This window comes from Terrapene carolina, unplaced genomic scaffold (genome assembly GCF_002925995.2).
Source record: "Terrapene carolina triunguis isolate 2854851 unplaced genomic scaffold, T_m_triunguis-2.0 Scaffold139, whole genome shotgun sequence".
Lineage (NCBI taxonomy): Eukaryota > Metazoa > Chordata > Testudines > Emydidae > Terrapene > Terrapene triunguis.
This window is the reverse complement of record NW_020664490.1, coordinates 9,773,629-9,788,285: the sequence shown is the minus strand read 5'-3', so window position 1 is coordinate 9,788,285 and position 14,657 is coordinate 9,773,629. Positions and strand designations below refer to the sequence as shown.

General features: G+C 36.8%; 1 protein-coding gene across 1 annotated transcript in view; it reads right to left on the bottom strand.

The window, feature by feature from the left end:
• The window catches only part of LOC112121265 (neurobeachin), a 959,539-nt gene that overhangs the window by 522,789 nt on the left and 422,093 nt on the right, over positions 1-14,657 (bottom strand). The window contains exon 35 of the mRNA XM_029911962.1: positions 2,959-3,023. Within this exon, the coding sequence (XP_029767822.1) occupies positions 2,959-3,023 (65 nt within the window). The remainder of the gene's footprint in view (positions 1-2,958; positions 3,024-14,657) is intronic.

The following is a 14,657-nucleotide window of genomic DNA, read 5'->3' as shown; positions in this document are numbered from 1 at the left end:
AGGTGTACTTAGCCTTGCCTCAGCACCTTGATGACGTTTCAAGGTCTTTACAGCCCTACATTTCTATGATTCTAAGGACTGAAAAATTTTGCAGTGTCAATGTACAAATTGATATTTAATGGAATTTTCCTAGCAATTTGTCTTGCAAATATTAAATGTATGTTATAACCAGAAGCTCTTTTTATACTGAAAACTACGAAAATAGTGCCTATGAATAATTCTTAGCAATTATGCAACTTTTTAATTTTAATTGTCAACCATGAACTAATCCTCATAACAGCCCTTTGAGGTAGGTAAGTATTATCTCAATTTTACACATGGGAAAACTGAGACAGAGGTAATGTAACGTGTCTAAGGTTAGAGAGGGAGTCAGCAACAGAATCAGAAATAAACTCAGGAGTACCTGGGTAGTAATCCCATATTCCTAAAACTGGAAAATAGTGCCAGAATGTCATGTAAATCATGACTACACAAATAGAAGCGGTTCAGACATCCATAGCACAACACTACCTTGAGTAAGCTAAAATACAAATATACTTATACATATTATTTAAAGACAGGACACTATTTATCAAAACTCAAGCAACAGGAATGTGGGCAATCTGTTTTTATTTTAGGAGTCCAAACTAATTATTATAATGAAAAGTCTTGTTTCATTATATTTCCAGTGAAGTCATTAAAGATCACAATGGTGCACAAATGTTTTGATGCAGAAACAAGAAACAGGAAATCAAAATTAGGAAACCTTTTAATAACATCCATATTTTAAAACCTGAAGGTGTAAGACTGAATGATTAAAAATTATGAACTACTTTTCTTGTATTTTTAATTTTGTTAAAAACAGATGAGCTAGACAGGGTTTATTTTGGTGAAACTGTTGATTTATTAAATAGATCATTCACAATCTAATTCAGACTTTTTAACTATTCTTAGTCTTCATTTTGCACTTTAACAATTTAAAATCCAGTCATTATTGCATGGTGATTATATACAATTTTACATCCCATTAACCGTGCTTTGTTTTAATTATAAAGATCCTTTGTTAAATTCCTTTAAATGATCCAGTTTATAATTTCAGGCTGTCCTAGGGAGCACTTTAATTCAGCTGCACATTCATCAACTGTTTATGTCCTGTTAATTGTTGACAACTGCACAATCACATTCTCTAGCTATGATTGATGAATCACATTCACAAGTTTAGCTATTAAGTAGAATAAATATTTATAACAATTTCCACTTAAAGGATTGTTATCTTTATCCCCAGAAGGGTAAATTAAAAACTGATCTGCTAACTGTGGAGGAGAACAAGTGTCCTAGTAACACACACACACTCACCCACATATTCTGAAACATACCTTTGACAAAAATATGTGGAAGAAGATGTACCTACAGATAGTCTGTTTAGGCATTCATTTGGTTGGACCTAAAGAGCAAGTTCTTTAATACTGCTCCTTTTGCTTTGAAGGTTACTGCTAGATGGATGTACACAGCCCACTGATATTTCACGGTTATTACATATGAACTTAAAAAATGCAGTTTTGCCATTTGTTCAGCACTCTCATTTTATTAACGAGTGTGCAATAATCAGATCTGATTTTACTATCAGATGATGATGCTGTAAACAAACAAAAAAAATGTGGGTGAGTTTTCCAGCTAAAATGGTTACGTTTAAAAACCATGGGAAACAAGCCAAGAAATTTGGACAAAACTATAGAAACCAAGCTTACTGTACAGTTTATTATTATTTAATATTTATACTACAATAGTCTTCAGTCAGGATCATTGCCCCATTTGTGAGAGGTGCTCTACAAACACATATAAAGACATGGTTCCTGCCCAGAAGAGTTTACAGTCACATGGGCCAGATTCTCAGATGATGTATATCAGTGTAGCTCCATTGCCTTCAAGGGAACTATGCTCATTTACACCAACTGAAAATCTAGCCCAAGTGTGTAAACTTAGTTTCTAGATAGAGCTGTTTACTGCATTATTTTTACTATGTCATCCCATGACAAGAATGTACGACTGAACAGCATATGAGTATATCATACAATTAGACCAAAAAAATTATGCTTCATCAATAAAGATAACATTTCAACAAGGGAAGATTTGATGTTTCCGTATTGTTAATGTCATACTACCAGTAAAAATGAAACTATAAAACAAACCGGCAAAAAAATCTTCAACAAGTGTATTATTATGAAGATTTTTGTTCAGCACCACATATAATACCATCAAAGACATCTAGGTTTAAAAGGCTTCTACTCCCTGGCCAATAGAAGCTATACAGGCAATGGAGGTGATGACTACATCTGCCTTGAAATATCTTCTGCCAGCTAATCCAAAGAGTGCACCATTATTGCTCAGCTGGCTGGACAGAGAGTATTGAAAAATGATGGCACAGAACAAAAGATAAAAGCAGACACAGACCAAAGTAACATTAAAATTACTCTAGTGTTAATAAAGTAGCTTAACTGCTTGTAAAACTAGGTAGCTCACATAAACTTGATGTTCAATCTGTTTTATGTAGTACCTTAGACAGCACCAAGTAGTCTAGATAAAATAATTTCTCATGAACTGAGAGTATAAGGAAGTGCATCTGCACAATGAATACTGTGCTCCTAAAACAGATGGAGTGGCAGATGGGTTTACAGATTGGGCTCCCTAGATCCTCTGTGTAAAACAACCTTGCTACTCAGTAGGATAATGGCTCAAATCTCAAATAAACCTCAAACCTTTACACAGCACACAGGGTGTTTTCAGTCAATTAATAAGAGTTTAACATTTTATACCTTACTAAATTAAATATTTGCTTTGCACAGTATTTGTGCAGTAAATTTCTTTTAATTAAAAGGGCCTTTTCTCAAGTCTTTCTGGAGCAGATGGTGAGAAAGTAGCATCACCCAATGGAATGAAATGCAAAATGACTACTTGTCCAAAAGCTTTAAAATTAATTACCTTCCTTCATTGATGAGCTCAATAAACGCAAGTCCTGCATTCTTCTGAATAGAATTCTGCCATTCCTAAAGGGAAAAAATACTATGTTTAAAAAGCAGCAAGGGATTTTAACAGGAAGCCTTAATTTGACCTTGATGAGTGTCGGAGGATTATCTGATCAACATTTTGCATGGGATTGTCTGCCCACCATATGCTTTGTCTTTTAAAATACATCTTCGTACTTCTGTAACATCATAACTGAAATTCTATCAGTGGTAGACGAGCCACCAATATAACAATTAACTGAAATATTATGCTGAAGTACATAACAATTTAGAGATATGCAAGTTTCTAATGCCAGTAAATGGAAGGGTTCAAAAGAATACCATAAAACCAGATCAAGAACACAAATGAAGTCTCTGCTAGGATAAGAGAGCAAGAGCTCAACTCATCCTACTGTCAAATCTGCTTTTTGCTTAAAACGAAAATTTCCCATGTGTGCTATGATCTACCCTGCTTTGAAATGGGAATAGATTAAAGTGCATTAGGGAACTTTTGTGTGTGGCAGCACATTTAGTGTGCAGCAAGTTAGTGTAGGATAGATTTATACCCCATCTCACTGCAAACTAAGTATTTGTATCGATAAACCCTTAGTTTCAGCCCTTCCATTGGCTGGCATTAATTCGGTGCCTATCATAGTCTTCATTACTGAGCAAGGCCTAATGCCTCAGCCTTGGGAAGTGATCAACTTTCATCCACCTATCTTACAAATGAAGTAACAGAAGTTGCACAAAGTCACTTCTTGTGCAATTGGTACTGACATAAGTCTCTAATACAGCAAATCTTATCAACATAGTCAGTGTCTTTCAGAATTTCAGACATTTCTTTGTCTGTGGCTGTCTGTAACTACTGGACAAAAGGCCCCTCCAGAGCCAGCAACAGAAAACTGATTCACAACATTCCTCCGCTGTTTAACAAAAAGAGATGTGTCACATCCCTCTTTGTTGGCTGATCCACACATGAGATTATTACTGCTACCATCTACTCTTAGTTCAAGGGATAGAGGTCATAGAATCATAGAACCACAGGGTTAGAAGGGATCACAATGTTCATCTAGTCTAACATCCTATCAATATTCAAGATTTGTTGTGTCTAAACAACCCAAGACAGATGGCTATCCAGCCTCTTTTTGAAAACCTCCAGTGAAGGAGCTTCCATGACTTCCCTGGACAGTTTGTTCCACTGTCCTGCTGGTTTTACATTTAGGAAAGTTTTTCCTGAGATTTAATCTAAATCTGCTATGCTGTAGTTTGAACCCATTGTCTGCCCTCTGTGGAAAGAGAGAACAATTTGTCTACATCTTTCTTATGGCAGTCTTTCAAGTAGTTGAAGACAGCTATCATATCCCCCCTTAATCTCCTCTTTTCCAAACTAAACATAGCCAGTTCCTTCAGCCTTTATTATTATTATTATTATTATAAGAATATGCCAACACTTGAAGGTTACAAAAAAGATACTAATAACAGAATACCATAAACTCATGGGTGGATTAAAGGTATTGATGCTATAGGCCCATGTCTAAAGCCTCAGCTCCTGAAGTAATATGATTACATCAGAATCTTTCACTCTTTAATATTTTTAAAAAGTCAATTTCTAGCTCGTGGTTGCAAAAAGCTTGAAAATATGAACCAAGCAAAACTGATACAGTGATGGCTGCCCGACTCTGCACAGAGCCTGAAACAAAACCTCAGTGTCCCACTGTCCCATGCATCTCACTGATGTGTTAACTATAACCAGAAGCAATGAAGGGGGCACTACCTACACCACTCCAATAGAGGACTCTGTGTAGTAGGAGGAAAGAATCCACTGGGCCTCAACCCACCTTTCTACCAAGCAGATACAACCTGTTTGATGGGCGACGTACTGGGGAGTCTCACTACTGCACTCCTGCATCTCCAGCAGGAGATAAGGGATCCCTGATGCTCTACTGTCATACCTTGGGGGGACAGGGTTTCTGCTCCTGCTATTCCCGCTCCAAGGTAGGGAGCGGGGCAAGACTCAGGGGCAGGGCCATTGGGATGCCAGATTGCCTTAGTCCAATCCTGCCTACAAGGCCTAAACTTGAGTAATACAAAGCTTTAATTCCTTCTGCTAAGAAAGTATGGAAAATAACTATTAAAGATGATTTACATTACCATTAACAAATCAAATTCTATTAACATGAAAAAATATTCTCCTCCGTTTCAACCAGCGTCACTTTAGAAATTGAATGTAGTCAGTGTCCAGTCCCAATATGCTCTAAATATTCAGTAGCAGCCATTTCCCATGTATTTGGAGGGAAGCAAAGAGATGGGAACAATTGAGATGCTTTGAAGAAGCCAGACCTAACTGGCCCTCCTGCTCTCATCTGATAGGAAACCATTATTATAATTGGTCCATCCGCCCACTTTGCTCTGCATCCCTGACTCCTTGATCCAATCTCTTTTCTCAAGGGGGAAGAAGCAGTAAAAGACTTCCTGGCAGGAAGTTCACAGTACTTCTGTTCATTTGCTTACAGAAATGTGGGGTGTGAGTAGAGTTAGGCTGGCAGCATTAGGCTAAGAGGTGTCATTAACAGAGATTTGTACTTAAAAATAGTATGCTATTATTGCTTCCATTTAGCTGAAACCTTAATTTTTGAATTGTTCAGGGACTGTATTTCTCTATTGTCCTTGCATTTTTTACTTTTTATTATTTATTTGACTGTATTTCCACAGTGTTTCTTTTAAACCCTCCATTTTTATTCTCTTTTTAAAAAAAATAAGGGCCTGACACTCCACTGTGCTCCCTGCATAGTGAATCATACCTGTGCAAAGTGGATGTAAAATGCTACCATTCTGATTTGGTAGCATTTTACAGCCACTTTTTACAGGTGGAAATGACTGCACAAGGTGCAAAGCACTGGAGAACCATCCCTACAGTTAATATCAGTTTACTGGATATGGTCTTCCAAGTTAACCTTTGACAATATCTTGCTTTTTGATATTACATGTGAAAAGCTCAGTGATATTTTGTGTTAAATTTTGTGATAGTAGTAAAAGTAAAAGGTAACAATAACAAGATTCAACAACTAAACATTTTCTGATGATAAAGATTAGAGACCCTTAAAGTCCTCCAATGTCTATATTTTTCTCAACAGACTCTACTAAGTGAATAAGTAGACTTTAGGAGTTCTAAAAATCATCTTGTAATTCTCATTCCACTGTAAAAGAGAGCTGAAATCTCAATTAATGTTATCTTTATTGTAGTCCTCTCTTTTCTGTCTCCCCAGTAACTTAGTTAATCTGAATATTTTATTTCTTCCTTCATTTTTATTGCAACATTGAACCTTAATTGAATATTCAGTTCTAAGATTTTAATAACCTAGTTAATTTCTCAATTACAGTACCTTAATCATAACTTCTTTTCAGAGAAACAATTCAATTATTTTGGTCCTTTTGTTTCTGTTCCTTGAACATGCCTGGAAAAAGAAGTCTATGAGGTCAACTCTATAGTTGTGACCTTCCTTTTCTTGGGGGCAGGTTCTCTGGGTTTTATAAAAACTGTCTTCATGAAATTCATGTTGTTTAACCCTAGGATTATCCTTGATTTGAATTTCATGTTGCAAGATTTCTTACTAATGGGGTGGTCACATCACATCTCTAAAATCATGACCTAAACCATCTTCAAAGTAAAGGCTCACAGGAAATTTCATTTTGATTACAGAAAGTGTTTCCCTGAGGCAGAAAGAATGGATGTGGAGAGGGAATGAAGCCTAAATAAACTTGTCAATACTGATCAGAGTGAGGATTAGGATCTAAGCACTCCAACTCCCTCCCATTACCTTTACCCTCCGCCATCCCCTCTCCTCACACTCATTCCTACTGTTAGGGTAGACATAAGATAGAAAAATATGGACCTGAGCAATTATTTTTCCAGGTTCTGCAGCTAGCTGCTGATGAGCGAGAAGAGAAGAAAAGAAAAGACACGAGGTTACATGTGGGCTAGTCCTCCATGTAAATTTTGAGCCAATTTTAGGATTCTTATCAAAGACAGCTCCTTGTACTTGCCTACACTCATAATAAATGAGTTCCAGAATGACTGACAACATGCTCCTGGAAGGCAACCAGCAAATATGGGGACCTCTTGGGATATTGGGTAAATCACAGCAATGAAAGAGAGTTAGGAATTTTTGAAGTGAAATCTATATGAATCTCATTTTTCAAGTGAGACTTTTTTATAGATGGCACAAAGATACCATCCGGGGGGGAGGTACATTAGAATTCATGGCTACAGTCTGGGGAGACTAAGGCCTCAGCCGCCTTCTATCTCCTTGACCTGCAGAGAAACTCATGTTCACCTTTTTCTGTCTCCCTTTGAAGCATTGAGAGCCATTTCTCATGGAGTCTGCAATTATACTCTGGAAAAATTGACAAATTTAAAGGATAGATTATTAACTCTAATTTCCACTATGGAATGATTGTGCATCTCCACAATTTCAAGATTTTATCTGGTTTACATGGCTGCAAAATTAACATTAACCTTTGTAAGTCAGGATTTTCTGAAGTGTAGCAGACTACACTGGTGAGGTGGAGGGTGAGAGCTAATAGGCGAGACTCCATGCATTCTGTCCTCCTGGAACCAGCTAGCTCTCTCCACTCTTCAGGATGTACCACGTGGCTGTTTCCCACCTGTAAGGTCTTTGCAGGATATATCCAGTATGAGCCTTTGCCACTCTGGTATCTAAGACCATTCACAAATACAAATGTTCTGATAGGGCAGTCAGTGAGAAATATCTTGACAGATTAGGAAGTGAAGGGATAGAAGGTACTGTAGCTTTCTCTTTTAGGACTGGTCCAGCAGGGGCATAGAGGATGCCCAGATCAGGATGTCATTGAGATAGGCATAGAGGTATATCCCTTCCAGATAAAAACTGGCCTCTGGAATAACCAGGATCTTCATGAAGACCCAGGTATGAATGAGAGACCAAAGACAAGAGAGTGCTGATCACTGAGGGCAAATCAGAGAAAGTGACAGTGCCATGGGTGTGGGGATGTACAGGCAGGTGTCCCACAGAACAATCTAGCAAAGGAAATTGGCCAGTATGAAGAAACGAATAAACTCTGAAACTTACATTAACAGAGGCAGATGCTCAGGAGATGGAGGTTGAGGATGGGCCAGAAGACATTCCTACCATGAATAAGGATTTAATGGGAGGAAAGTCCCACTCCTCTTGCTTGCGGTTAGACCAGGCAAATTACTCTTTCCAGAGGATCCTGAATTTTAGAGTGCAAGGCACAGGTATTTGCGTAAGTCTGAGAGAGATAAAAGGCTTAAAGGGAAAAGAAGCTCTCTGCTTCCTCTATAGAAGGGAAGAACTAGCTCTGCCAAGATTAATTTACATACCATAATTCAATCCAGTGCCGATCTGTACAGTGCACTATACTTTATTGTTTTGGAGTTTGTGATCTGGTTTTGGAAATTATATTAAATAGTGCATGTAAATATATTTATGTATGGGTGAGAGATTGTGAAAGATATAATCTGGGAAAAGTGTGTCATCCCGATAAAACAGCTTGTGAACACTGGGTAGTGAGCCCAAATTCAACTAACAAACCAGAAATTCTGTCACAGTGACCAAACATTCTGAATAGATTTTGTCTTGTTTTGCTTTGGGTTTCTTATACAAATATTCTGGACCCTATGTGGAGATGACTGTTGAATCAGAACTGTGCAGCAGCTGAGCTGGGTGGAGCTGACTGATCTGTGGCTGCCTGGTTCTGGTGCAGTGGGGCAAGACCTGTTAGTGAGGACACCGCTGTGCTGCAGCAGACAGGTTAAGGGAAGCATCTTCGTAGCTGGATTCATGACAGAGATTTAGATGGGTGAGAACTATTTTGTGAACAACAGTTTTGGGCCTCAATAAGCCAGGCAATTAATAACCGGAACTTTGGAGTCAACCATTCCCTCCCCAACACTGCTGGGGTTTTACTAACTTCATTGTATTATGTAAATAGGTATTTATCGTGCTTTTCCAAATATAAAGTATATGTGGTTTCCTATTCCCAAGAATTCCTCTGTGTTTTCAAGTAGGGAATAAACACCTATAAAAGTCACCAGGGGATATACATTTTGAGACCCTAAACCCTGAGAGTGGACAAGTTTTAAACAGTGGCTCATTTATTTATTTTAAATGTGAGACCTAGACATCATCTGAATCTGGCCCATACCCTCCTCTCCCTATACTTACTTTCAAATGAGGTCACAAAGCAAGTTCTTCCACTTCTCTTCTCTTCCAACTCCTCCCCTAACTCTTTCTGGTGTCAAAGCAGCCTCTTGTTTTTATAGATTGTCCTCCACCCCCTTTCAGGGCTGATCCAGAACCTGAAGACTGAACTACAACGATCTATCCCCCTCTGCGCTGCTAACCCATCTTAACTGACCTACTTAGGTGAGAACAGTCCAGCATTTTTCCCCTGGAGCACTTCACTGGATTTGAGCCACATCCTTTCAGGACACATAGGTGAGAGAAGTTGTCTCAAAGGGTTCCTACACTGGTTACCTCCCACATCCCCACTCCAAGTGTAATCTGTCTGCCTGGTGTCATTAGCAGTAAGAAGGGACAGGTTCCGACGATGTCTAACACTTCCATTTAAAATAAATAAAATGAGCCCCTACTTAAAACATGTTCAGACCCAATAGCTCTCTACAAGGGCAGTCTGGCTCTGGGGGTGGCTTTACTCTTTTATTCATGTCAGGCTTAATATTGCAGAGTGGGTCCCAGCTTCAGTCTCTGCCTGGTCTGGTCCACTGTAGTGTTTGTCCACTCCAACACACCCCTTCAAGGATCTTGATACCCTGATAGGGAAATCACTGAGTTTGGATTTTGCACCCATCTTGGTGTTCCAGTTCCTCAGGAAAGAAGGACTTGTAACAGGAGAACCATTCCTAACGTACCCCTTGGAAAACCAGAATCTATAGCAGGTCAGGCAGTGATTGGAAGAGTTGTGCAGTAACAACTCAGGTTGTTTGTAGTAATCGGAGGTTGTCAAATAGTTTATGAGGAACAGATACATCTTGCACTTCAGAGACAACAAAGATCCCATCACCGACCCAAGATCCATATTCAAAGTTATGTTTGTGACTTCCTGGAATATTCTACTTGTACAACTGAATCTTTAAAATGCCTCAAGGAGCACAAAGAGTAAAGGACAGGCACACCTTTGTACAGAATATAGAGTAAATAAATAAATACATAATAAAAATGGGCTGTTTATTTTGGAAGAATACTGCAGCCTAACAGATGTCACTATTAGGAGGATCATCCTTATATACAGCAGCCTAAATGTATAGATTCTTAATTACAAACCATTAGCTTCAATTATTTCCCCTTGTAGAATGCCAAACAAATTCCTCTCCCCTCCTTGATGTTTACATGCTTTAAATATTTGTAAATGGTTTTCATGTTACAGTCCTGTCCAAATTATACACATTTAAATCGAATCCTGCAAACACTTAAGTATGTGCTTGATTTGAAGTCAATGGAATTACTCATGTGCTTAAAGTGAAGCACATGTCTAAGTGTTTGCAGGACTGTCATATGCTGTAATTAATTACAGGTGTTTAAAGGTCTGGAGTTAAACCCTTATAAGTTTAAAAGAAGTATCTATATCAGAAAGTTGCACCAATTTAAATCTGTTTTTAAATTGATCTAGAATGCAAATACCTGTGTGGACACTCTAATTTTGCTTTAAGACTGGCTTACCTAGGTTTATCTTAAACCTGTTCCTAACTGACTTAAGCTAAACCAAAATAAACCACTCTAAAACTGAAATAAGAGTGTCCACACCAAGATTTGCACCATTTAACTAAATCAGTTTAACTGATACCTGAATAAAACCAATGCAGCTTTTTTGAATAGCCAAAGCCCTACATCAATCATTCTTACTTAAGAATTTTTGTTGTTTTTATATACATTTCCTCCAACCTTCCTACATCTTTTAGTGTTAAAATGACCACAGATAAACATAGTATTCTAAGTGAGATCTCACCATAGTCCTAGAGAGTGGCTATACATTCTCCAATCCACTTTGTGTACACTGCCCAATATTATTTTGACTTTTGAAACCATAATGAACTGAAAACCATATCTGCTTTACTGTACATTCACTCCAGTGTTTGCTACATTCAATTTGTCCACTAATTCTGTAATTCTCTCTCTAACACTATCAACGTAATCTGGCAAAATTTCATTTTTGTAAACCATTTACAGTGCCACAGCTTCTCAAAAACTATTTTCAAAACCTATTTACACCTGTACTGCAAGACTGAAGTTTTGAAATGTTCTCATCTCTATGAGAGTCTCATAAGAAGTTTTATTTGTTAATTATAAGTACATCATTTTTGCTCCTTATATGTGAAATTTCCCTCATAATTCCCCAGATGGCGTCTCTTGGGAGATCTTATATGCAATGTGTAATGTCAAAAATCCAAGTCTTTCCTTAAGAAAAGGAATCAGGAACAGATCTTTTCCTTGCAACACTAGTTGCTCTTAAAATGCTTCCTTTGCAGACCCTTGGGTTATGATCCTGATTAAACTTAAAGCACAGTGGGAAAAATCCCTTTTAGTTAATCAGGAGAATAAATGAAACATAACTTCAAAACTGCCAAATATTTGAAGTTTGCTAGTTATTAAGAATTTCAATTTGTTACTTTATACTTTTAAACAGGTTAATTAGTAATGTATTTTAAATAAAAAAGAATGTCTTAGTATTTAAGAAAATAAACCTCTCTTGTTGACAGATAAGGTACAGAAAAATGTAAGTGATATCTGATAAGGCTTTATTATAAAAACTTGAAGAATCCTATGGGATAAAATCACTCAATTTATGCAGAAGCTGTACCTCTGAAGAGGGGAAACTTTAAAAGAAATCTGGGAATAATTAGAAGCTATTGTAGTATTGAAAAAAGATTGGAAAAAATATTGAAATCTAAATCTGCTACATATCAAAGAAGAAAATATAATGAAAAAACTAATGTGAAGCACTTTTTTAAAAAATTGCATGGTTTGAGAAATCTGCCACTCAAAGCAGCATCACAGCTGTGACATATAGCACTAGGCTATGGGGAACAAAGACTATAATCAAGCACAGATCTTGTCAAAAATAACACATCTTCATCATTTTTACAAGAAAATATACTGCAGTCAGCATGAGGATGCCTGCTTTATATAACATGCAAGTCATTACATATTACCAATTTTCCAGAAAAAAAAATATTTGAAGAACCATTTGTGTTCTGTGTAAATATAAAAAGAAAATAAACCTAAAATTAATTTAGTTTTTAGTCTAATGAAATTGGTGTTGTTATGGCTTGTTAAAAGAAAAAAAATAGAGAAAGATATACCAAATATATAGAGAAGAGAAAACAATTATTAAAACCAAATGATGCACTATACCTATAGAAGTTCCTTAAAGCTTAAAATGTATTTTTCACAGAGACTCAAAATTCCTTTGGGGGAATGGACTTGATTGCATATCCTTCAGTCTAAAAGGCTACCCATATGAAATGAATTATCCATGACATGTACCTTCAGACATTTGTAATGTGATATTTCATGTAAATTTAGTCCATTCCTTGGACGTGAGCCACTGGCAATGTTAAGTTTATTCAGGAGCTCAGATAAGAAAAAAAATTCTGACATCCTCGCTAATCTGTAGTCGTTAACATGGAATTTCTAACATAAAGAGTATAAAAGCATCTAATTTGCTGTAGCAAATGAAAGGAAAACAAACTTTGCATTTCCCTTTCCTTTTTCAATGTCTAAAGTTACCCTGTTCTATGCAAACAAAATCTTACTTTTCAAAGATTTCTAGATCATCATCTGTCTTTTGAAAGACAAAAATACACACTTTGAAAACTTCTACAAGTAATTGGGAGAATGTAATACATTTTGAACACCCATTTTAAATAAAGATTTGCTCATGTTATCAAAAAAGCCATAGTTACAACATAAATATTTAAAAAGTACAGAAAACATATAGCGCTTCCAATCTGTATTTCTCAAATCATCTTATGGAGAAGGGCAGGTATCATTATCTTCATTTAATATAAAAATCAGTGGCAGCATTAAGAATGGAACCCAAGTCTCCCGACTCCCAGTTTTGTGGCCTACACAGAGAACCACACTATCTCCATATATGTAGTTTCTCAAAGTCTCTCTCCTCTTAGCCAATATTTTCAACTATTTTCTTCATATTCAAATTATTTAATATTTATTTAGCATACCTTTTTGACAGCTAGTTTTAAAATTAAACAGAAAAGCAAGTTTATTAAATTACTTTATATAAAATATTGGGACTGCAAGTCTGGTGGCACTACTTGGTATCATACAGTGTTCTGGGACCATGCTGGTTAGATTCATTGTAGAAGTAATATATTCAGGCTTGATAAAGAAGAAGGGAGAAGAGTTGCACCTCTACATTAGAACCCCCTGTTGACCAATTCCTATTGGAACATTTCATACCAGTCTGTCAGAAGGCAACAATGTAATGTTACAACAGCAATCTCAGAATTGCCTAGTGACAATGGGGTTCTAAATCTTCTTAATAGGGATGCAAAGGGAACAATCCTTAAATGCTCAGAAATGTCAGGTTTGGGGGACACACAGTAAAAACTCTTCTTTATGTGGGTGATTGGGTAGAGAGAAGAAAGCTTGTTTAAACAAAAGCATTACAATTTTTGGTAAAATAGAAACTGAATAAATAATTCTAATTTTTCTAAATCTGTGTACATCCTTTTTCACCTTTAAAAACTGGACAGTTATATATTTTGAATCATTAAATAACTTTTCTAAAATACATAAAAATAGCAAATTGATTTAGCTACATTTGTTAATAGCTTCACTAAGAAGTCTAAAGAAAAAGCATTGCAGAAAGAGCTTAAATTTCTCACTCTTCCTTTCAATCAATATTTGAGGCAAAGTTTCATCTCTAGGGCCCTTAATGGCAGGAATTCCTGGAGCCAGCAAATGAGTAATGTTAAACCTATGATTAGATGATGAGGCCATCAAAGACACTAGACCCTAATGCTACATTCCACTTTATTCCTGTGATTTGCAGTAAAACCAAAGACTAAGGGAGAAGGCATTGTAAGTTACTCCTTCCCTCAAGTAAAGGCTTCAAAAGCTGTTAAAAAAAAGCAGCATGACATGAAACTCAAAGGCCTTAATGGATCTTTTGGAATTTCCCTTGAACCCAGGACTTAACCATTAGGTAACAAATTTTTCAAGTGCCCTGCAGGAGAAGGTTTGAAGTTCAAACCCCACTGAGGATTCCTGCCAGTGATGTATTTTTCTTTAACTTCTCCCTAACCAATATCCATCTTGGCTAAAAGAAAAACAAGATCTAATGATTTCCTTATGGGTACAGGCTTGAAGAAACGTAACCTACGGACTGGCAAACAGCAGGTAAGTTGAAAAAAAAAAAAGCAGCTACATTCAGTTGTAAATATTACTAATTTTTAGCTCTCTGTACTTTTGACCAGTCTTCACTTAAGCTGTCACTAGATACTGTACTCATTGTTTGGGCATATTTCACATATGCACAGTGGATTCTACAATACAAAGTAAGAGCAAGTACAAGCTTAGTAATAGTGGTGTGTGTGTGTGTGTGTGTGTGTGTGTGTGTGTGTGTGTGTGTGTG